The following is a 25196-nucleotide window of genomic DNA, read 5'->3' on the forward strand; positions in this document are numbered from 1 at the left end:
TCATTTATGCAATACACTGAGTCCTACTATTTGCGAGGAATCCCTGGGTGGCGCAAATGCTTAAGCACTTGACTACTATCTGGAAGGCTGGTGCTCAAACCCATCCAGAGGCACCTGGCCTGGCAATCTGCATCTGAAAGGTCACAGCCTTGGAAACCCTATGGGGCAGTTCCACTTTGTATACATGTGGTAATTATGAGTCAGAATAGATCCAACAGCAACTAATAACAACTATTTGGCAGGCATTGTTGTTAGAACAAAGTATCTTGGTGGTGGTGGTTGTTGTTGTTGTTTGCCATCCAGTCGGTTGGTAGTACAAGTGGTAAATACACTTGGCTGCCTACTGAAAGGTTGGAGGTTCGAAAGTACCCAGAGACACCTTGGAAGAAAGGCTTGGCGATCTACTGGCAATTTACTTCTGAAAAAACAGCCATTGAAACGCCTATGAAGCACAGTTCTACTCTGACGCAACTCAACAGCAACTGACTTGGTTCTTTAAACAAGAATTCAGCAATAAACTAGACCAATAAACCAGATGAGACTAAAGTGTTTGGACTATATTCTGCCACCAACTGTGAGGACAGTTTGTTTCTGGGAAGGCCTATGACTGCACGCCACTTGTCCTCCTCCACCCCCTGGACAGGGAGAGCCATTGTTCTCCTTCTAGGAAGCATCCTGTCATGGCAGCAGTTCTGGGAAGGAAATTAGTATTGAGCAAACCTCCACTTTTGCCATCATCTGTTCTCTCTGACGCACAGCATCAGGAACGTTCAGGGAACGGGGAAGCAAATTTCCCAGTGGCATAAAGAACAGTGCATTCCACTCATTACGGCTGAAATCCCCCTACATTGTGAGCTAACGAGGGCAGGGCTTTGGCTCCTTTTTTACCCCCATTGTGATCCGCACTGAGCCCAGCACAGTGACTAGGCATAGGAAGTGCTCAATTGAGATTGGTGAGGTGGCCAAATTGTTTACAGAGAGAGAAAAGGGCCAGATGAAGAAACTTACCTGCAATATCTGAAGGACACTAGATTAGTCAGTGAGGAGGAGCTAATGATATAATTGGGTCCTTTTCTACTGATTCAGTTTCTCAAAGGGCGCTGATGCATTCTTCTGCACGTCTGGGACAACTGACTTAGGGTGGAGGCACGGGAGTGGGGAGAAGGGGGAGAGATAGCATTCATTGAGTACCAGGATGTGTTAGGCATTCCATATGTTATCTTTCAATCCTAAGAACAATCCTGAAAAGTAAATGGTCTTCCTCTTTCAGGGAGAAAAAGAGAGTTGGAAGAGAGAAGGAGCTTGCTCCAGGTCTCCCACTAGGAAGTGGCCTGGGTCTAAACCCCAGGTCTCTTTCCAAAGATATAGCTTCCAAATACCGCAGGCACCAAGGGTCGGGGTATGGAGGGTGTGGAGAGAAGGGATGCCTAAAACTTGATGGGTCTACAGCAGGCACAGAAAGAGAGAACCCCACCACCACTGCCAGTAAAAGAGTAAAATTCCCAGTTGCAAATACTGGGGGTAAGGGAGGGGTGAACATCCACAGACTTAGGCCCTAAAGGGGCAAAAGGAGAGAGGCTCCATATCCCCGGATCAGTGATGCCTCCAGCCCAGCTTCTTTGGCCTCCACCTCTCAGACCCTCCAGTGCCAGTAACACGTTTCCTAGCCCAGGCATCCAGATGGCAGGGAGGGCCCAGGGAGGAGCCGGAGATGCTGAGCGGCTCTTCCCCTCCTTTTCCCCCTCCCATTATGGCCCCACGAATCACCCGGTGTTGCCGGCCCATCTCATTGGCTCTCCCCTAGTTACTCATCTCTCCTCTTCTCCATCTTCCCAGCCTGTGGTTGCTGTGGAAACACAGAGCAGTGACATCAGCATAGGGCAAGGGCTGAGGAGATGCTGTGCTCTTGGCAGGGACTGGTCCTGCTGCCTGCCAGATGGTATATCCACATCTGGATCTGCCCAGGGCAAGAAAGGGAAGCAGGAATGGGGACAGGGCTCACATTCCCTCCACCTTGTTCCTCTTCCCCTTCCCCCAGATGTAGGGCAAGGAGGATGCAGATACTAGGAGGGATGAAGAGGTGAGGGCTGAGGAGCCAATCTTGATGACAGAGTCTAAGCATGTTGAGGAAGTGGGGGTAGAGCAGGGAAGGCAGTGGTCTGGAGTTCTCAAAGCACCATACAGTTCAATGGAAGGGTAGAGCCTAAGAGAGGGAGCGACAGGACTGAAGACTTCTTCACAACTGCAGCAATTTCTAATCCTGTCTTAGGAACCTGTAAATTGAGGATTACAGAAGCAAAGCAGTTTGCCTTGGGTGAGGAGCAGAGCTGAGACTTAGGGCCCTCCACTATCCAGGGGGATAATAACAGCAGTCACAGCAGTAGCTAGCATTTACTAAGTCTACCATGCTTTATCTCATTTGATCCCTCAAATACCTTTATGATGTAAATGCTGTTAATATCTCCACTTTGAGGAAAAAGACAGAGATTCAGTGTGCTGTAAGTGAACTGCCAGAGACCACACAGTTTACATAGTGGAATCAGGATTGGAAAGCTGATTTTCCAGTCAGCACCTCTGCCTGGCCCAAGCTCTCCACCACTGTATTACAAGAACCATGGAAGGAGACAGTTCAGGTTCCTGGGACTTTGGCTACTCTATATTTGAGAGTTGGTTTTGAGAAAGGAGGCCCTGTGCCTAAAAGTGGTGTGCCCTTGAGTCAGAACCCACCCACCCCCACCCTCATCCCCATACCCCACACCTGCTTTAGCAGTGAGGTCACCAGGGCTCCATGCCCAGCCCTGAGGCCTGTCCTTGTAGCTTTGGCAGAAAATGGCTTCTGTCTTTGGCAACTGGACTTGTCCAAAGAAACCAAGGCCTTGAGGGAGGGAGGGCTCTTCCTCTCTGGCCTCCTTCCGAGGACAGTTAGGGGAAGAAAGGAAGGGGTAGACTTTCTCTACTTCCATATGGAGCAGAGGCTCAGGAAAAAGGATCTGTCACACACACGTGTATGGCACATGTTCACCCTGGACAGGCTTCTGCTCAGCCGAAGATCAGTGCTGCATTACTCCCTCTTTCTCTCCTTCAGGAATTCACTTGCACCTTATTTCCTCTGAGAAGCCTTCCCTGAACCCTGTATCAGGACAGGTCTCCCATGAAGTCACCACACTAGTTTTGGGTCTGCCTCCCTCAGAATCTGTGAGCTACTTGAATGCATGTCTTATTCAGGATTGTCTCTCCAGGGCCTCAACTAGGGCCTGGTACAAAGTGGGTGCTTAATACCTGCTGAATTAATCCATGAATGCACTCCCTACACTTCAGTTTCCTCACCTGAAAGGAGCCATGGTGGTACAATGGTTAAGCACCTGAAAGGTTGATGGTTGAACCCACCAGGCGCTTCATGGTAGAAAAGAGGTGGCAGTCTGCTTCCATAAAGATTACAACCTTGGAAACCCTATGAGGCAGTTCCATTCTGTCTTACAGGGTCACAAAGAGTCAGAATCAATTCAAGGGCAATGGATTTTCCTCATTTGAAGACAACTAGTTCATGGACTTTAACAGTTGGAGACAACGTACTTAAAACCTCCATTATGCAATAAGCTCTCAGCACGAGGTGGGTCTTATTAAAAGTGCATGACAAACTGTGAAGTGTGAAACAACTCTAAAGTTCTAGGACAGTGCAGGCTCACTTGTGAGCAGTTGAGAGGAGAGAGTTGGCTGAGCGGCCAGAATTTCTGAGGAGAGTTGGGGAGAGGCAACAACCTGAGCAAAAGCTCTGTGCTGTGCTTGAAGGTCAGAAGTCTGGGACACTTGGCGGGGCAGGTGGGGTGCTGGACTGCGCTGCGGAAAGGCGCCTGCAGGAGACATTCCTCAGGGAGGGGCGAGCACGAGTGGGGTGGGGAGGAGGACGAGAGTCACGCTTTGGCCCAGAGGAGATGGAGGGCACAGGCGCAGCTCAGGCAAACTCTCTGTCCCTGGTAACTAACTCTCCACCACCAGGCTGTGGCAGACGAGCGCGGGCTCTGGAGCCAGCTAGACGTAGCTTGGAATCGTCAATTCACTTCCTCCTCCTTACTGTTTGTGGCCCTGTCTATTTCCCTCCGTGCCTCGGGCTCCTCGCCAGTTAAAGACTGACAGTGCTGCCTGACTGCGCTGCAGAAGTCCGCTAGAGCCTTCGCCGGCGGAGGCACCAACCCAAAGCCATTTCCTTTCTCTTACAGCTTCTCATCTCTGCTCAGACCTCAAACCCGGGGAAGGACTGGGAGACAGAAGACGTCCTTGGGATGTGCCCCACCTGCCGGGCACAGTGCCTTCAGCCGCTTCCTTCTCAGATTCAGATTAGTGCCTGGAGGCTAGGGAAGGGAGCCGCAGGTCGAGCCAGGCGCTGACTCAGGCGAGAGGGGCACCGCGGGTCTGGCCCCCCCCCCCCCCCCCGTCAGGCTGGAAGCTGGGCGGTCAGCCTCTGCGGGCGCGCGCCTGCTTCGGGCTGCCTATTTCGGGAGCCTGGAGCTTGGGTCACGTCTCATCACGTGATGCAAAGGCTATTTAAAGCGACACCTCGAGCGAGAAGCCGCGGTCTCAGAGTCTTCGCGCGCCTTCTCTCGTTGCTTCTCTCACAGCCTAACCCAGACTCATCATGGTGGACGCTTTTGCAGGCACTTGGAAGCTAGTGGACAGCAAGAATTTCGATGACTATATGAAGTCGATCGGTGAGCGGGGTTTGGGATGCTGAGCTGGGGATTGGCTGGCGGCGTTCCTAGCGCAGCACTCGGGCCTTAGGTGCGGTCTTGTGCGCCGGCTGCATCCCTCCTAGTAAAGGCTGGGGAGTGGAGAGGACGCGGAGGTGGCAGCCTGGGCTGGGGCATGCGGGGACCTTTTGGAAGACCTTCTGTGGTCTGAACCAGCGAGAGGGACACTCAGCAAAGGAGGTGCAGGAAGAAGGCAGAAGTGCCTGTCACTATGGAGGCAGGGAGGCACTTTCCAGGAGGAGGAGACCGTGCTCTGAAGGTAGGATGGGCGTTTGGATAAAAAGACCGCATTGATGGCAGAAAAGAGCTTTGGTAGCGCAGTGCCTAAGGCACTTGACTGCTAACCAGAAGGCTGGCTGTTCAAACCCACCAACCACTCCTCGGAAGGAAGACTGGGCAATCTACTTCCATAGATATACCGCCTTGGAAACCCAAGGAGGGGGTCGCTATGAGTCGATGGGGGGGTGGGTTGGACCACCAGTTATTTAGGAATTGGAAGATACTGTGAGCACCAGAAACCAGAAGGGGGATGGGGTGGATAGGGAGTATACTACAGCCTAAAGAAGTAGGAGATGCCTAGGAAGGAAAACAGTTGGGAACGCGAATCAGATATGTATGGGAAGAGGTGAAGACAGGGACTGCCCAGATTAGCAGCAATCCCTACCCCTCCATGTTGGGTTAGGGGAAGGATGACAGAAGATGCCCTCTTTCCCACCAGTCCCTGACCTTGTTCTGCAGTGGTGTGCAACCACCCCGGCATTAATCACTCCAAGTGAGTCTAGTGCTAGGGTAGAGCAAGAGGCCTGCTCACCAGCTGGGCATATACCTACATCCCAAGGCTCAGCCACCCCTTAAAAAAAAATTGTCTTTGAGTCAATTCCAACTCATGGGGACTCCATGGGTGTCAGGGTAGACTGTGCTCCACAAGGTTTCCAATGGCTTTTTTTAAGTAGATTGCCAGGCCTTTATTCCAAGGTGCCCCTGGATAGAGTTGAACTTCTAACCTTTCAATTAGCAGCAAAGTGCATTAACCATTTGCACTACCCAGGGACTCCAGCCACCCCTTGTGGACAAGTAAAGTGGAAAAACCCATCAGACTTCTGGGTAGTAGAGGGTTCCAGAGATAGGTCGTCATGCTGTGTTAAAGGCAGGGAGGGTGTAGGACGGTGGGGATAGCTGTGTGGTATTAGGGATGGGTAAGAATAAAGATTCAAAGACTCTTAAAAAAGTGAGACCCTTGGAGATCCCGTGAGACCCTTGGAGATCCCTTTGTCTGGTTCAACAGATGGGGAAAGTGGGGTCACGAGAGCAAAAACTCACAGCAATTCCACAGCAGAGCTGACAGGAAAACCTAGGTTCTTAGATGTATAATTCAGAGCTCTTCCCACTATTCCACAGGCCTTGGAAGTGGGAGATTTGCTTAGCTCTTTGAGCTCAGCTTGTCCTTCCTGATTTGGGCTAAGATGGAGAGGGTGATATTCTTTCCCTGAAGTTCCAGCTATGATGTTAATCTACACCCTCAGGCTAGGAAAGGGAAAGCAGAAGACTACACACTGTCAAGAGCTAGGCTCCATGCCTTCCTCCTCAGGCAGAGAGGGCTACATTGTGATAGAAACTCAGAATGGGGAGGTTCGCTCCTGGCACCTCTTATCTCTACTCCTAACACTTTTATGGAACAAGTGTTGACTCTTGAGGCCAAAGTTCTCTGCGGCCCCTACTATATGCTGGGCGCCATGCCCAGTGACTCCAGGAAGGCAGCCATTCTTGGAGAAGCAGGGGACCTGGGCAGCTAGTGGAGAAGCTAGAAGTAGGTTTAGTTCCTCCTCCCAAGCTTCTCATAGCAGACATTTGGACCAAGTTGCCAAATCCCAAACTGGGCTATAACATCCCTATCACTATTGTTCCCTTATTCTGCCCCAACATGGACTAGGGAACTGGTCTCCCTAAAGACTTACTACCTTTGGTCATTTTAGGAGCTGAGATTTCATCCCGCTTTCCTTACTGTATAGAAAGGCTAAGGCCCAATGCAGGAGCTCTGGTAGCATAGTGCCTAAGGCACTTGACTGCTAACCAGAAGGTTGGTGGTTCAAACCCACCAGCCACTCCCCGGAAGGAAGGTTGGCCAATCTACTTCCGTAGTGATACCGCCTTGGAAACCCAAGGAGGAGTCTCTATGAGTCAGGTCTGACTCAACAGCATGTAACAGCACAATGGCAGAAAGGGGAAGTCTGGTGGCATAGTGCCTAACTAGAAGGCTGGCAGTTCACACCCACCAGCCATTCCCCGGAAGGAAGGTTGAGCAATCTACTTCCGTAGTGATACTGCCTTGGCAACCCAAGGAAGGGTCACTATGAGTCGGGTCCGACTTGATGGCCCATGACACCAACAAGGCCCAAGGTAGTGGGGGCGGAAAGACCATCCTCATCTATCTTAATAGCTTTAGCTTCAATTCTAAGTAGAACCCAGCTCTTCCCTAGTCTCCTAAATTGTCAGTCCAGGTTTTGCTTTCTTGTGGCATACTTGCTTACTCACCTCACAGTAGTTTCCTTTCTCAAACACTCTGCACCTCTGGATAAGTCCTAAGCAAACAGGGCTCTCGGTGCAGTTGCTGAGCCAATTCTTTCCCTGTGCTAGATCTAGGGATGGGGGTGTAAAGGTAGGGGTGGGAGTGCTGGTCCCATCCTGACACCAGCAGCCACAGGCATACATGCTGGCCTTGGTGGCTGGGTTGAGTGTGTCCTGGAGATAAAATGGCCCAGGGGAATAATGATTTTGTAAACAGTTAATGCTAGATGCAAATCCAGGTCTGACTTTGATCAAGTTACTTCACCCTCTGAGCCTTATTTGAAAAACCTACCCTTCAGGACTGTTAGACAAACAGATTAGATGGAGATAGCCTTTCTCTGAAGTTCACAGCTATGAGATTATCTTCATTCAAAACCAGAGTGGTACTCAAGATTGAGAGCTGGCTGCTGGGTAAAGTGTGCCAGGCACACTTGGGATTTTATACATACCACTTCACCACACTGGGCTGCCTCCTGTCTTGGAAAACAGCTCAGCATAGGCTGCTGGGGGCAGAGGGACATGTCACGATGGGAGGTTAGTGGCCAAAAGACAGTTGTCCCCAACCTGAAGGGGTGAAGGCTTTGCTTAAAGCTCTTTCTTCCTCACTCACTAGCAAGACACTTAGGACTTTGCCCAGCACCCAGAGAAGCCACACACAGGACATGAGACTAGAAGTCAGGAGGCCAGGATGTGAGTCCTGACTATGTTGTCAATACCACCTTAAGCCTCCTCTAAATCTGTACAATGGGACAAACACTTCCTTTCTACCTACCTTCCAAATCAGTGCTTTGAAAATGCATTGTTGGAATTGCAGTCAATGTCATGAGACAAAATGTAAATAAACTGCTGTATCAAAAATGAATTTGCTCTGTAAACTTTCACCCAAATCACAATTAAAAAAAAAAAAAGCATTGTTACCACATACAGAGGAGCTCTGGTGGCGTAGTGCCTAAGGCACTTGACTGCTAACCAGAAGGCTGGTGGTTCAAACCCACCAGCCACTCCTCAGAAGGAAGACTGGGCAATCTACTTCCATAGAGATACTGCCTCAGAAACCCAAGGAGGGGTCATTATGAATTGGAATCAACCCAACAGCAGTAAGTTTGGTTTTTGGTTTGGCCATGTATAGGGTACAAGAGCACTGGTGCTCCTTAGGTCTTGGCTCAAATTCTTCCCAAAGTGGCAATTTCTTATTCATAGGGACTTGATAGGTAGTGTCCACATTCTTCTTTCCTTAGCATGTGGCTTGAAAGCTGCTCAGGTACTCTAGAGGGTAGCCCTGTACCTTGGGAAGGAGTCCAGCTGCGCAGATAAGTGGGTTTGGAGTCAAACATTTCTGGGTTTGAATCCCAGATTAACCCTGGGCTTCAATGTTATCTCAGTTTTTGCATCTATAAAATGGAGATAACCCTTCAGGAAGGCTGGAAGGATTGAATGAGATAATGCATGTACACTGCTTAGCACACAGAAAGCACTCAGATTAGATTAGCTTAATCTAATCCCAGCTCTACCACTGACTTGCTGTGGCATGTCTCAAGTTTTCCATTTACCTTAGGATCAATAATCTCTGTTCATTGCTCACAGCAAACGGGAAGACAAATTTTAAAAAATGGCCTGGCTAAGGCTTAAAAAGCTAGTTTTCTTCCCCATACCCAGTTGCTCATTGAGCTCCTTGTCCTGCCTCCCTACTCCAGCTCATATATATATATTTCACACAGGACGTGCACAACACACACAGGAAACTAACTCATGAGGGGGCTGCACAGTTTGCAAAACAATATAAAGCATGCCTTATTTGCGTAAAAATTTGGTACTAGTAACCTCCCCCCTTTTCTCAGGTGTGAGTTTTGCTACCAGGCAGGTAGGTAACATGACCAAGCCTACCACAATCATCAAAGTGAATGGAGACCTTATCACTGTCAAGACACAGAGCACCTTCAAGAACACAGAGATCAACTGTAAGCTGGGAGTGGAGTTTGATGAGACAACAGCAGATGACAGGAAGGTCAAGGTGAGTCGGGGCAAACAGGTGCTGTGATACAGGGTGCTAGGACCCGAGGGCAACAGGCTGGTAGCCTTGGCTCACCTCCATTGCACCCAGGATGAAAAGCTTAGTCTTATGGGAAGCACAGAGCCAAGATGCTATGACCTCAGTGTCTACTCCAGCTCCAGCTGGGTGACCTTGTGGAAGACATGGCAATAGCTCTGGGTTTCTGTCCCCTTTCCATAGATGGGGGAGTTATGCGGTCATGGCTGTGACCTGAAGTGGTGTGGGAACAGTGCCCAGAAGTCAGGGCCTTCCTGGGCCTGGCCAATGACCTTGGATAATTTCTGTTGCTGCCAGCAGATAGGCAGGAAGAGCTGCAAGGTTCTGGGATGCGGCATTCACATGCTCTTGGGTGTATTTGCAGTGTCTTCCCACCAATCTTCAGGCCCTCAGTCTCAGGGCTGTCAGACTGCTACAACTCTGTCTTGGCAGCTTGCCTCAGGCTTCCTAGCCCCAGGCCAGGCAGGGGAGAGAACTAAGGGGATTTGACTTTGACAGGGTATCCCTACAGCAGTGTCCTCTCCACCTTCACCCAGCCCCTCAGCTGTCCTAGGAAGGACAGTAAATGGTCTGGTCTCCTTGCAGAGTAAGAGGAGCTGGAGACAGTATCCAAGGCTGGCAACCAACTTTAGATCAATGTGGCTGCCTCACCACAGTCATCTCCTTCCTTGGACCTGCCCACTGTCTCAAAGGGCAAGAACTCAATTAAACCCAATAGTCTTCTAGGGGCACCTAGGCCAAAAAATAGTCTGAGTAAGCAGAAAGCTGGGGGAATGAGAATGAGGAGGATGGTGGTGGTGAGGACAGCAGTCTAGGAGATAAGTGACCACCTCCCCACTTCCCCACCACACACACATGCATAGCTTCTCAAGATTCTCCTACTGAACTCCACCTAGTCAGAGTCCCATAGCCTGGTGTGCAAAGTCGTAAGTAAAGTTCACTGCCATCGAGTTGGACCCGACTCATAGCAACCTCTCCTTGGGTTTCTGGGGCAGTATCACTACCCAACCTTCCTTCCAAGGAGTGGCTAGTGGGTTCGAACCGCCAGCCTTCTCATTAGCAGTCAAATGCCTTAGGCATTACACCACCAGAGCTCCTATAGCCTGGTATGTTGTTGTTATGTGCCACCGAGTCAGACCTGACTCATAGCGACCCCTCCTTGGGTTTCCGAGGCAGTATCACTACGGAAGTAGATTGCCCCATCTTCCTTCTGAGGAGTGGCTGGTGGATTTGAACCGCCAGCCTTCTGGTTAGCAGTCAAGTGCCTTAGGCACTATGCTACCGGAGCTCCCATAGCCTGGTGTTGTTCTTGTTGTTGTTATGTGCCGTCGAGTCAAACCCGACTCATAGCGACCCCTCCTTGGGCTTCCGAGGCAGTATCACTACGGAAGTAGGATTGCCCAACCTAGCCTGGTGTAGAGCCCCCCAAATCCTAAGAAATGCCTGGGAGAGCTGCCAACTGAGAACCAGCTGATGCAAGATGGAAGAGCCCAGGGACTAACCAAGTGTGTATTTGACTTTGGGAAGTAGAACTTCAAAAGCATTCAGTCCTAGGACCCTGCAATTGCTTCCCATTTGTCAGCTAACAGGGTCAAATGGTATGGATCAAGATGAGTGGTAGGAAATAAAATTGTCCAATACTTCTCATCAGCATGTGATAGACATTGTGTTGTAACCACGGCCCAAGAGATTTTCTCAGTACTAGTCTTCCTTAGCCAGTCTTTCCCAGGGATATAAACTGGTGCATGCCCCTTATATCTTACAGGGCATCCTTTAGACTACAAGATAACTGTCCATCTCGAAGACTGGTGGCACTTCTCAGAGGCAGGCTGTTTGGCTCCACCATACTGCCTGCCTCTCTGTTGCTCTGCCAACATCAGAAGGGCCTTCCCTTAGTCGAAGCAGTAGTGGAGCAGAGGCCTCCTACAGGGCTAGGATGGAGGCAGGCTGCCTGAGTTTTGATCCCAGTGCCATCACTAGTTTGGGTCAGAGGCTGAGTCCTCTGAGGCTCCAGTGACCAGACCCCATTTTGCTCCCCAATCCTGGTCGAAATCACAGACCAGGCCTCTACTTTCTTTCCTCAGTCCACTATGACACTGGATGGAGGCAAGCTTGTCCATGTGCAGAAGTGGAACGGGCAAGAGACGACACTTGTGCGGGAACTAAGTGATGGGAAACTTATTCTGGTAAGATGTGCAACTTTGGAGCCTCATCTGACTGGTTACTAATGCTTCAGTTAAACCTGTTTTAAAAAGCTAAGATCCTCCACTGGGAACAATGGAACTGGGATCGTGAAGGATGGAAGCAGGGTCAGGGTAGCATTAGGTGGGAATTTTCTCTATAGTGGCTTTGAACTCAGACAGACATAGGTTCAAATCTCAGTTACATGCTGTGTGACTTGGACATGTTAATATCTCAGGGCCCAACTATAAAGTGGGTATTAGTATTACGAACCTTGTAGGCCTGCTGGGAAGTCTGCAGGAGACAGCACACATATAACACAAAGCACCAATGTGCTGGCAGGAATACAGCAGGTCTTTCCTAACCTTAGTATCGTCCTATCTTGTCACTTTGCCTTGGCCCCAGTAAGAGAGAAGACAGGGCCAAATCTAACTCAAGGCCCTCTTCTATCACAGCATTCTCTCCCTTTCTGCATTGTCACATGCAATGCCTCTGGGCAGGGACAAGGCTGGTGGTAATCCTCTAAATGACAGTGCACTCCCTTCTAACTCATTTTAGCCTTACCTCTTCAGTGTTTTCCATGTACTGGCCTGCTGCAAGTACCTCAACTACCAGCTAGGAAGTGTTGCAACCAGGCCACAACATCTTTCTTTTTAGAGATCATCCTGAGGACTTCACCCAGAAATTACAGCCTTGTCTAACACCCCCCAGGGACAGCCAACTGTGGTCTTGCCTCCTCACCCTGTGGGGCTTCAGGTTTTTGCTTTGGCATGTTAACTTCAAACATTCTTGGGTCAGTGTACCAAACTAACGGTATTCTTGAATTCACAAAGGGTAGGGGTCCCTACAGAGTTAGAAATGAGATACAAATGCAGGTATGCAGGACCAAATACTGGGCAACTGGACTATATTCTCTTGGGAAGTGGTAATGCCCTGGGTCCAGCTCTAAGAAGCCAGACTGAATGGTGAGTGCTAGGCTCTGGCCATGGCACTGCCCTAAGTTAGGGGAAGAGGGAAAGAGTTAGTGGCCTTGCACAATCCTTTCCCAAGAGTCTCCAGACATTTTTATTCACTTCTTTGTCTACTATGTGCCAGGCATTGCCTTAAGCACAAAGGATAAAGGAAGCTGAAGGGTGTAAGGCAAAGAAAGATACTGGGATCCTGATCAAGTTACTCTACTCTCAAGGCTTATTTTCCCGTATCTCTAAATTGAGAATTATAATGCCTATCTGAAAGACCTGGTCTAAGGATTAAAAAAAAAAAAAAGTATGTAATGTGCCTGGCACATAATTCGCAAAAAATGAAGATTTTTATGAAGGTAGAGGGCTCTCTCCATCACAATGGAGAGTGCTCCTACCTTGTCCTAATCTAATTCTGTCTTTTCTTCCAGACACTTTCCCATGGCAGTGTAGTTAGCACTCGTACCTATGAGAAAGAGGCGTGAGCCTGCCCAATGCTCCACGGACTGTTCTGCCAATCAGCTACCAATGGACTCAGCACCAGAATGCCTCTTTTTTTTCCTCTAGCATTTTGTATAAAGCCACTTTGGTTGGTGAATTCTTTCAGGGTCAGGTTGCACCAGCCTGGTTTGGGTTCCCATTGTGTATGCTTTGTTTTTTTATCTGTATCTAAAAGGGTGCTCTGAGGTCAATAAAGTAAAGCCCAAGGCCACCCAACTGCCTTTGGTGACATCATTCAGGAAGTCTGTTTCCCCTGTGCACCAGACCACGGACAGAAATGACTGTCTGAAATTCAGGCATAGCAAGAAGCCCTGAATGAAGGACTAGAATGGATAACACTCAGAGACGGTAGTAGTCAGTGATCACCTTACCCATTAAATAATAAAACATCTCTATCTATACCTTGCCTTTACATTCCCATCTCCCTTTCCCCATGCTCAAATGAGCCAGCCCAACCCGGAAAACTCAGTGGTGGGTCTTCCCCAGTGCATCTATCCCACACGGAATGCTCCTGGAGCTGGACAGTTGTTTTTCTGTAGAATGCTTTGGTCTCTCCTTTTCTAGAACTCAGGCTCAGGGCATCGTATCCAGGCTTGTGCCATAATGGTAGAATAAAAGGACCACTGGCCAATGACTGCTGAGCTCTGGCCTATGTTCCAGGCTACTACTCATGGTTATAAATTCTGATTATCTAATAAACTCTGATTATCTAATAAACTCAGGTGGAAGAGGGCAACTGATCATTAAAGAGGAGGGCCTGTAAATGATCTCCCAAGAAGGCTGTGACCTGCTAGTACCCATGGCTCTTTACTTGAGCTGGGCTTTTTTCCAACATATAAGGTAACATTAAATGTTTGTCAATCTATGCAGGCTCAGGGACTTTAAGTCTGTAAATTACCAAAGAAGAAGGATTAAAGGAATAAGAACTTTTAGTAAGTTTAAAACCAAACACATTTCCATCAAATGCCAGGAATTGAAGCAGAGACATGAAGTGGAACTGACTTGCACAGTAGTAAATACAAAGTAGAGCAACAATCTTGGCTTGGGCTGTCTGGTTCAGTGGTCTGGAGGAATGTTCACACACGAGCTCAATTACTGCAGACAACCACTTACTGCTGTAGTCACTGGCTGCCATTTGTAGTAGAGCGGAGCCATGTTAGGGAGAATGGAAGTAGTGAGCACCACTTTCCACCATGCTCTCCCCTCATGCTGCCAGTCTCCCTCTGCCTCCATGCTGAAGGCAACAAGGATCACCCACCAATCAGCCCAACAGACCAGCACGGAAGGAACGACTGCACTGTTCTTCTCTGACTACAGCCAGACTTGCTGCCACAGCAGTATCTGTGGCTCTAGCCTGGGCTCCTGTACAGGAATCCAGCTCTGGCAGCGGCAGCTGGAAAGGGCAATGGGATCTACTGCTGAATGATGTTGGGTGAATGCATGGGTGAGCTGCAGAGATCACCTGCAAAATGACCAGAAGTGATAAGGATACAACAACTCATTCAGGCAACTGCTCTTGACATCTGACTCCCAAACCTGCCTGCTGTCTGAGGGGAAGCCATCTCCCATGGGAGAGAAGTAAATGGGGTGGGAGGCCTTATTCTCTCTATAAGTCTTTTCAGGACCAAGGGCTTCAAGGGACAAGGCTCCTGGTTTCCTATTCTCCCAACCACCCCCTCCACTCTTTCCACTATCACTCCTTATGCTTCTTCTTGTGCTTCTTCTTCTTCTTCTTCTTCTTTGCTGCCTTACTGTCTCTTGATGTATGTCTTGCCCTCTTGTCTGTATCACTCTCAGAGTCTGAGCTGTCAGAGTCAGATGACTTCCTGTCTTTATGTTTCTTTTTCTTCTTTTCCTGAAAAGAAAATTAAAAAACTAAACATCGACATGTATATTTTCTTTAAAAAATCATGGCACGTAATCAATACAGGACTACTTAAATTATAAGACATTCTTATTATGGGATAAAACAGTTATTAAAAAGAATAAAGTAAATAAGTACTGGCAAGAAAGGGCCAAAATAAGTGAAAGAATCAAGCTATAGTAGAGTATGTATTGTAGATTCTTGTATGTTTAGTGTATATACAGAGAGAAAGGGAGAGAGAGAGGGAAACGAAAATGAGGAGAACCCTCAATAAGATGGATAGAGACACAATAGCTGCAACCAAGGACTCAAACATACCAATGATCATGAAGATAGCTCAGGACCAGGCAGTGTTTCATTCTATAAGTATTTCAACCATAAGGCTGGAGCTGGCTCAATGGCAAATAACATATATATATATATATATAAATGAATACACATATAATGGAGTGTAAATAAATATCTGACAAAAAATGTTTATAAATATTTATATACGGTGGCATATAATTAACACAGAAAACAGTGGGAAGGACACAGAGGAAATTGGTAGTAAGTGTTACCTCCACAGAATGCAGTGAACGGGTAAAGATAAGTATTTTTTTACTTTACATGATTCTGTCTAATTAGATCTTTTTGAAGGAAAAACAAAACAAAAAAGGCATCTATTACTTTCATTTTTTAAAAAACCCAGGATAGTAAAGCTCAAAGTAGCCCTCAGAGATCACCTAGTCTGTACAGACAGTGTACCACTTGCGCAAGGTCACAAAATAAGAGTGACAGATACAGGACTCCTGACTCCCAGTCTGGTTTCTGTTAAGACCTTGCTGCCAGAGAAAACAATTGCCATCAATTAATGACCCTCAACCTGCTAATCTTGAATATTTATTGCCTGTAACCTTTACAACTATAGTTTATTGACTACGCAAAGGCCTTTGTGTAGATCATAACAAATTACGGATAACATTATGAAGAACTGGAATTCCAGAACACTTAATTGTGCTCATGAAGAACCTGTATGTACACAGACTAAGAGGCAGCCATTCAAACAGAAGGAGGGGGATACTCTGTGGTTTAAAATCAGAAAAGGTGAGCATCAGGGTTATATCCTTTCATGATATTTATTCAATCTCTGCTGACCAAAGAATCCAAGAAGCTGGACTATATGAAGAAGGTCACGGCATCAGAACTGGAAGCAGAGTCCTTAACCTGTGATATGCAGATGACATAACCTTGCTTGCTGAAAGTGAAGAGGGCTTGAAGCACTTACTGATGAAGATCAGAGACCACAACCCTCAGTATGGATTACACCTCAACATAAAGAAAACAAACGTCCTCACAATGGACCAATAAACAACACCATGATAAATGAAAAGACTGAAGTTGTCAAGGATTTCATTTTACCTAGAACCACAATCAACAGCCATGGAAACAGTTGCCAAGAAATGAAAGGACGTGTGTTCTGGTTCCCTAGTGCTGCTCTGAGGAGAAATATACCACAAATGGGATGGCCTTAACAAGCAGGAGTTTATTCTTACAGTTTGGAGGCTTTAAGTCCAAGTTCAAAGTGCCAGGCTCTAGGGGCTGGGTGAAAGCCCCTCAACCTTAGGGTCCAGCTTTGCCTCCTGCTCCTGGCCCACTGGAGCTAGAGGTGTTTCTTCATTCAGACAGCTGCTGGTTGCTGAGGCTGAGAAGCCCCAAGGTTGACAAGTAAAAAAGGCACAGTCCCAATGTTACCCAACCACACAGAAGGCCATTAACTTAAGTCCATTATAAGTCCCAAGGTCGTCAGAGCATAGCAGGGTGCTGAGCAATGACATGGCTACATGCAGGGTCCAAGACTGCCATAGGCTAGAAACCATTCCCCAAGGCTTCTGCTTATATACAGGAAGCAGACCACATTCTCTAACACAGCTATTCAGCTGCTTGTGGTAGATCCCTCCACGGAGTTGATTGCCAGTCTCATCATGGGGAATAACTACCACCAGCTGCCCAGCTACTCAACTAGGCCCAGCCAAGTTGACACACAAATATAACCACTACAACATATTACACTGGGCAAATCTGTTCCCAAAAATTTCTTCAAAGTATTAAAAAGCAAAGATATCTCTTTAAGGATTAAAGTGCACCTGACCCAAGCCATGGAATTTTCAATTGCCTCATGTGCATGTGAAAGATGGACAATGAATAAAGAAGACCAAAGTAGAATTGATGCTTTTGGATTATGGTTTTGCCAAAGAATATTAAATATACCACAGACTGCCAGAATAATGAACAAATCTGTCATGGAAGAAGTATAGCCAGAATGCTCCTTAGAGGCAAAGATGGCCAAGACTTCATCTCATGTACTTTGGACATGTTAGCAGGAGAGACTAGTCCCTGGAAAAGGACATCATGCTTGGTAAAGTCAGCAAAAAACAGGAAAACTCAATGAGATGGACAGGCACACTTACAGCAACAATGGGCTCAAACGTAGCAACGATTATGAGGAAGGTGCGGGAGTAGATGGTATTTCATTCTGTTGAACAGAAGGTCATTCTGAGTTGGAACCAACTTCAAAGCACCTAACAACAACCACCTTTACAACAACTTCACAAGGTTATACAGATGAAAAAATCTCAAAAAGAACTTGCCCAAAACTATAGCTGGGCAGCTATAGTTTGAACTCTAGCATCTAGACTCCTAGGATAGGTCTTTGCCCACCACATCATACTGCCAAATAACAGCATAAATTCATACAAAGCAGAGAAGATGGATTGATTCCCAGACTTCTATAGAGTGTCAGGGCAATTTTTATCACTGCAAAGCCTTTTCCGTGAATTCCAAATATCTATATTGGCTCAACAAAGTTTCTAGGACACGGGAAAGATTATAAGAGGAAAAAGAGAGCTGAAGAGGGTGCGGCTTCTGTTCCCCTTATGATAAGCTTCGAACCAGCATCTTGAATGCTGTCAGTCTGCCTGTGTCACACACCAGGCTGTGAGAAATGGGGGAAAGAGCAGAATCAGGTGTCAGACAGACCTAGATTTGAATTCTGGCTCTGATACTTACTATTATTCTATAACCTTGGACTAACTTGGGTAAGTCATTTCACCTAACTGAAACCTAGTCTCTTCAAATACAAAATAGGAATAACATGGCTGTGGTGAAGCCATGAGTTATATTCAGTGAAATGGACATATCTTGGTACCCACCCCCCCAATTCACTGGTCTGCCTTCAGGGACCACATCAAAGGACTCAAAAAGTAAGGCCTGTAAAATGTGCTCTCTGAACACTGCTAACGAACCAGACAACTTAGCTTTGCAAATTCCTATGTTCTCAGTGAATGAACAAACAAACAAACTGTGGCTTGGAAAAGTTGGGAGCCACTGTCCCAGATCACATCGGCCAAGTCAGGGCTTGAATATAGAATGTGTAACTGGAAATCTCCTGGGTTTTCCTCTGTAGCACTTAGGAGGCCTCATGGTATGGCGGTCAGAACAACTCTGGAATAAAACAGAATTAAATTCAAATTCCAGACTGCCACTTACTAGCTGTGTATCTTGAAACAAGTCACTCAACTTTTTTGAATCTCAGTTTTCTTTTGAGTAAACTGGGAATGACAAATAGGATGCATCAAAGGATGCTTTGAAGATTAAACATGATAATCACTAACTATAGTATATAATACCTGGTAGAGGCACTCACCAGTAGCTAGAAGTAGTATTCTCTCATTTCAGAGAAATCAGAATTTCTGGTTATCTGAGAGACTAGCCGACCATCTATAGTGATGAATCAAAGTTTTGAGAGGAGATTAAACCAAATTATTTTCTGGGATCTCCAAGAGAGTAAACAGGAAGAAAGAAAAAAGGCTTCCCAGGCCCACATTACTATGATGAAAAAACATGGCCAAGAGAAGCTGAAAGATGGCAAACCAATGATTTGGCTTATGATGCTGCACCCGCCTGACAAGATCATGAAAGCCCAGCACAGGAAATATAATAACAGTCCTGAGAACCCTGGGATGCTGGAAGGTGGTCTCTAGCTATCACAGAGAACTTAGGGGGACATGGCTTTCTCCTTTTGCATCTATATGCAAAAGCTCTTCTGCAGCCTGAACAAAGAAAATCCAGTCCTCCAGCAGGTGGCGTCACTTTCATTTAATGCTAGAAAACAAAGGACAATTACTTCTCAAGACGCAGTTCAAAAAAGGTGGAGCAAGAGGAGGAGAGAGGAAGATGAAGAGCCAGAAGGAGAAACTAGCTGTATGATCCCTTAACTACATTCACAGGGGAAATGCAACAGAAGATAAGGGTGAAAACATGACCCTGGGGTTGAGTCAATAGTGAACAGGCCAGGAAGGGCATGGGAGAGAAGCTACTGTTCAAACGTCTCTAAGATTGTTCTCAGAGGAAATCATATAGCCCTTGTTAAAGTACCCAGCCCACGCATTTTCTGTGTAGCTGAAACAGGACAGAGCAGCCCAGTGTGGGAGAAGATCAAAAATCAAATCTAAGAAAGGGGAATAATAGTAGCTCACGTTTACTGAGTACTTCGTTTGCTAGATGCTAGGCTGGGCACCAGTGTAACTGCCTCATCTAACCTTCACAACAAATCTGTATAGTGGGAAAAATTATCTCTACATTTTCAGGGAAGAGAACTGTATAACAGATAAAATGACTTATTCAAGACCATACAGTAAGTAGCAGAACCAGGGCTGTGAACCAGTTCATTTCACTTCAATTCCCTGCTGAGTATTTGCATTTCTACTCCATACATGCTGAATCAGAATCTACATTTTAACAAGAGTCCCAGGAGATTTTCATGTATACCTGGGATCTGTAAGAATCACCTGGGGACCAAGATAAACGATAGATTCAGATTCAGTATATCTGAGGTGGGAAGGCAAATTCTCAGCAGGGATCACACCAGAGCGAATTGATTCAAAGCCCTGAATAGAACCTGGGTTTGACTCAGGTTGAGTCACAAAATGAATGCTTTTTCTAATCCTGTCTTATACAATAAGAGCAGCTCCTACTTAGCACTTCACATCAAAAGGCACAGATTTGGCTAGAAATCCAGCAAGCAAGCATATATTCATTTAGTCTTGAGAATTCTTGATTCTCTAGGGTTAACTTTAGGGAAGTGGGACAAAAGTTGATTCCTGGCTAGAACTTGCCTTAAGTCACTAGCTTACTACTATAACTTTGAAAGGAGAGGGTAAGACCAGAAGAAAAAACGTTTATCAATCAACTCAAATATTTACTGAACTTTATTAACTACAAAGCACTATGGAGCACCACAGTTATATACAGTCTTGCTTAAGAGATAAGGAGAACACAAGAGATTTTTAATATAATCCAGACAAATAGAGGGTGGTGTTCTGGTTACCTAGTGCCACTCTAAGAGAAGATAACACAAATGGGATGGCTTTAACAAACAGGAGTTTATTCTCTTACAGTTTGGAGGCTTTAAGTCCAAGTTCAATGTGCCAGGCTCTAGGGGCTGTGTGTAAGTCCCTCAACCTTGGGCTTCAGCTCTGCTTCCTGCTCCTGGTCCACTGAAGCTAGAGGCTTTTCTTCACTCAGGCAGCTACTAGTTGCTGAGACTGACAAGCCCAAGGTTGACAAGTAAAAAGGCACAGTCCCAATGTTACCAAACCACACAGCAGGCTGTTAATTCAAGTCCACTGAAAGTCCCAAGATCAGCAGAGCATGGCAGGCTGAACAATGACACGTCTACATGCAGGGTTGACACGTCTACATGCAGGGTTGAAGCGTACCATGAGCTTCTCCTTATAGACAGGAAGCTGACTACAGCCCTAAGGCAGCTACTCAGCTGCTCACAGCAGATTACAACATCCAGCTGCCCAACCACTCAACCAGGCCCAGCCAAACTAACACACAAACTTAACTACCACAGGTGGCTACGAGTGCAAAACATAATGCAGGTGCTGGAGAGATGCAAAGTAAACGTGTTAAGCCTGGCACTGTCTCCCTACAAAGGTGCGTCAACCTCATCAAACAAGGGAAAGAATAACTGCTTATAATCATATAGTGCATTTACTCAACAAATATTTATGGAATACATTCTGTCAGCTAGGAATAGCACTAATTAATTTGTCTCACAGTAGCTGAGTGAGATCAGGGATCAGGAGTCTTCAAGGAACAAATTACCCAGCTAGTGAGAAAGGTGAATGAAAATATTAGTTCACATAAGAGGTTTAAGAAAAGTACAAAAAAGCACCATGGACACACACAAGGGAAAGAAATCAATTATGTCCTATGAATTGGAGGATGGCTTCCTCTCTCTAGATAGCGGCCAAATAAAGGTAGTTGTTTATACAATGGCAGAGCCAGCTCTGCAGCCAAGAATGACTGTTATTGTCATTTCTATTCTTGTTCCTATGTATATAGCATAGCAGACAGCAACTGTAATAGTCACATTAAAAGGAAAAAATTATAAACTGCATCAAATATAGCTACACTTCACTATAATCTGTGGTTGGCCAGATCCTTGAGGCACATGCTTCCTCATGAGATAGCTATGATTCAAGAAGATCCATGGTGGTATATGTTAAGTGGAAGAGGTAAACAAAACACAGACCACAAGTTCATGGAAAGATTATCTAAGCCTTCACTGCAAAAACCTTTATTCCTATTTCACTAACCACTTCATATCCCATATCCTACTTCCATCCACAACATAGTTTCCTCTCATTCTAATTATGCCCAATAAAAGTGAATTGCAATTTTTAGATACTAGGACAAAAACTCATAAATACTGAATAGTACTGAATATTCTAGATTTTTGGATAAGGTCATGCATTCAATACATGCATGTTTGATGAACAGAGATTAGGAACTCAAGGCTGGGGCTCTTGACCCTTCTGTTTCAGTATTACCCAGAAGCAGAGGTAGCAGTAGCAGGAGTGAGTCCCTATTAGTCTATAACTAAGTACAGGTCTCACTGAGTAAAAGAACCTGAGGAGCTATAGCTAGAAGAATTATGGAGTCTATCCACTGAGAGGTGGTCATTGTGTACCTAATGTGTGCCAGGTATTATTTGAACAGGTGACATACTTTCTTTATCCTGGGACATTTCCTAGCTCCCCAACATGCCATCTTCTCCTGTCTTAAAGGCTCTATATTAACCTGTCTCTTCTACCCTACAACGGAAAGAAGGACAAAACAGACATGTGAAGAAGCACAGGTGAGACCCCAACAGCCTCAGTTTCCCATTTTCCAGTCAAAAAAAGTGAGTGATGTGTAGTATTACAGCTATACTTCATTTCCTGCCTTGCCTATCCATGAGCTCCTATGAGCTCCTTTTCATTTGGACTAAAAACCAAAATCAAACTCACTGCCATCAAGTTGATTCCAACTCATAGAAACCCTCATTGTGTTTTCAAGGCTGTAAATCTTTACAGAAGCAGAATGCCTCATCTTTCTCCTGTGCATCTGCCGGTGGGTTCAAACCATCAACTTTTGGTTAGCAGCCAAATGTCTTAACCAGTATACCACCAGAGCTTCTTTTTATTTGGACTGTTGTTGTTGTTGTTGTGTGCCGTCGAGTCGGCCCCGACTCATAGCGCATTTATTTGGACTAGTTCAAGTAAATTTCTGTCCTTTGCCACCAGTTATATCTTGGCTGCTAATTTTTCTCCATATTACCAGTTACTACAGGCTTTATTTCATGTGAGTGCCCTATCATGAGGGCTTTCCACACGCCAGGAATTCCTTCTACCCCCTGACCAACTTGGTAACATGGACTGATGCAGGCATTTCCCTTCAGATGGAGCTACTCAGTTCCACACTTGACTCATAGAGCTGACTAGTGATGGAATAGGTGCCCAAATCTGCCGCTCTCACAATACTCCAAAAAATTCATCTCAGGTAAAATTTTCTACTGGTACGGAAAGCTAACCTCCTACTGAAATAAAAGATTTAGAGGGTGACAGGAAACAGACTGGAGAAGTGCAAGCTTCTTGGAGAGAAGACTTGGAGAAGCCCAAGAGTCTTGATTTATGGTTGTAAACAGAAACAGATCAATGGATAGAAGATAACTGGTAAGAGTAGATGGTGACAGAGCAACAACTGGCAAAAAAAAAAAAAAAAAAGTGACTCTATGGGTTCTGAGAAGTCCAGCACCTAACATAATGCTAGATAAATACAAGGCATTCAATACAAATTTGTTGGTTAACTAAATAATTGAAGAATTAAATGAATGAATAATTGAAGTGCAATGAATGGAAGAGAACACTGGATTGGAATACAAAGATCTGCGTTCTCAGTTCAGCACCATCTCTTACAGCTGTGTGACTCCTCGTGAGTTAGTCAACTTCTCTGACAATTCACATCCCTCAACAGTAAAATAGTGGGATAATAATACCTTCTCTGGCTACCTCATAGGATTATATATAAAAAAAAAATGAAGTAAAAAGTTATGGAGAAAACAACAACAACAAAAAGTTATGGAGGTATTTTATAAACTGTAAATGCTAAAGAAATATAAGGCACAAAAGATAATGAAGATACTAACAGTGAGGTGAAAGGACAAAGATGCCAGATGACATTTTAGTAGAAAAGGTGGGCATCAAGGGAGTTTTAACATTTTCAACTACTTAGAGAGCTTTTTAATCAAAAAGCCCTCATGAGTTACAAGTCCACACACCGTATATAACTTTAAAAACTTTAAGAAGTATTCAGGTTTGGTGATAATAACTGTTTTGTTCATCACACCATTCCCCTTCTAAGTGAAAAGACATGGATAGTAGGATAATAGGAAGACTAAGTAGGTCATAAAGAGCCCAGCAGAATCTCAAAGCAGCTTTAAGAATAAAAAAAAAATTAACTGCACCAGGTATACTAAACTCAACCAAAGACTCTCAGGAGTGAGATATTGATCAAGCCACTTTAGAAACCTGACAAATACCATTTGTCCCCTAAAAGGTTAAAAGAGAATGAGTTGACTTTGGAACATACTCGTTAAAATTTAGCCCTGCAACTAATAAAAGAAATATAAATTAAAATATTATTAATCTATTCTTAAATCTGCAGAATAGTTAAGATTATAAAATGACTTTATACATCGCTGGGAATAGAAATGGGAACAACCCTTCTGGACAATAAATCGACAACATTTATCAAGATTATCTACCAATATTTATCCAACTATTAGTGTAGGTAAAAGAAGCTCTGGTGGATTAGTGGGTAAGTGCTTGGTTGCTAACCAAAAGTTTGGCAGTTGGAACCTGCCAGCTACTCCATGGAGAAAGATGTACCAGTCTGCTTCCCTAAAGATTACAGCCTTGGAAACCCTATGGGGCAGTTTTACAGTCCCAGAGTCACACTAAGTCAAAATTGACTAGACAACACCTAACAACTGTAGATAGATAGCTATCCCCAAAACATAATTTCAACAATATTTTCAAATATAGAAAAATCTAAAAAATAATCACAGAATTATTTATAATATTTTTTAAAAGAAATAAACTCAACGTCTAATAAAAGCTGGACAGTTATATGATAAAAGTAATAAAAAACTACACCCCCCTCCATCAAGTTGAATCCTAACTCATAGCAACCCTACAGGACAGAGTAGAACTGCACTATGCACTAAAGACTAAAAATCATTACACAAGGAGACTGCCATATCTTTCTCTTCCAGAGTGGCTGGTGGGTTCAAACTGCTGACCTTTCAGTTAGCAGCTGAGTGCTTAGTCACTGCCACCAGGGCTCCTATAATAGGTACCATTTATCAAGTACTTCCACCACTCACCTGTCAGTTTGTTGTAATGTAGTGACTTGTGTGTTGCTGTGAGGCTGGAGGCTATGCCACCAGTGTTCCAAATGCCAGCAGGGTCACCCATGGTAGACAGATTTCAGTGGAGCTTCCAGACTAAGACAGACTCAGGAGAAAGAAGGGGCCATCCACTTCTCAAAGAACTGGCCAGTGAAAACCATATGAATAACAGTGAAACACTGTCTGATATATTACTGGAAAATTGTATGAATAGCCATGACACACTGTTCAATATAGTGCTGGAAGATGAGCCCCTCAGGTTGGAAGCACTCAAAATACAACTGGGGAAGAGCTACCTCTTCAGATTAGAGCTGACCTTAATGATGTGGATAGAGTACAGCTTTCAGGACCTCCATTTGCTGATGTGGCATGACTCAAAATGAGAAGAAACAGCTTTAAACATCCATTAATAATCAGAATATGGAATGTGTGAAGTATGAATCTAGGAAAATTGGAAGTTGTCGAAAATGAAATGGAATGCATAAAGAGAAACATTTAAGAAGATTAATGCTAAATTTTCAGAAACAGATAACACACAGAATGGGCAAAGGAG

At 45.4% G+C, this 25196-nt stretch overlaps 2 protein-coding genes across 2 annotated transcripts in view; one reads left to right on the forward strand and one right to left on the reverse strand.

The window, feature by feature from the left end:
• The first annotated feature begins 4633 nt into the window (after window positions 1-4633).
• FABP3 (fatty acid binding protein 3) lies at window positions 4634-12982 on the forward strand. Its single transcript, XM_007954129.2, has 4 exons — window positions 4634-4706; window positions 9149-9321; window positions 11442-11543; window positions 12929-12982. Exons 1-4 carry the CDS (start codon window positions 4634-4636, stop codon window positions 12980-12982), a joined length of 402 nt encoding a protein of 133 aa, XP_007952320.1.
• Window positions 12983-14691: 1709 nt separating this feature from the next.
• Window positions 14692-25196, reverse strand: part of ZCCHC17 (zinc finger CCHC-type containing 17) — a 107013-nt gene continuing 96508 nt past the window's right edge. The window contains exon 7 of the mRNA XM_007954130.2: window positions 14692-14853. Within this exon, the coding sequence (XP_007952321.1) occupies window positions 14692-14853 (162 nt within the window). The remainder of the gene's footprint in view (window positions 14854-25196) is intronic.

Source organism: Orycteropus afer, unplaced genomic scaffold (assembly GCF_000298275.1).
Source record: "Orycteropus afer afer isolate SDZICR_OR568_19922 unplaced genomic scaffold, OryAfe1.0 scaffold00433, whole genome shotgun sequence".
Taxonomy (NCBI): domain Eukaryota; kingdom Metazoa; phylum Chordata; class Mammalia; order Tubulidentata; family Orycteropodidae; genus Orycteropus; species Orycteropus afer.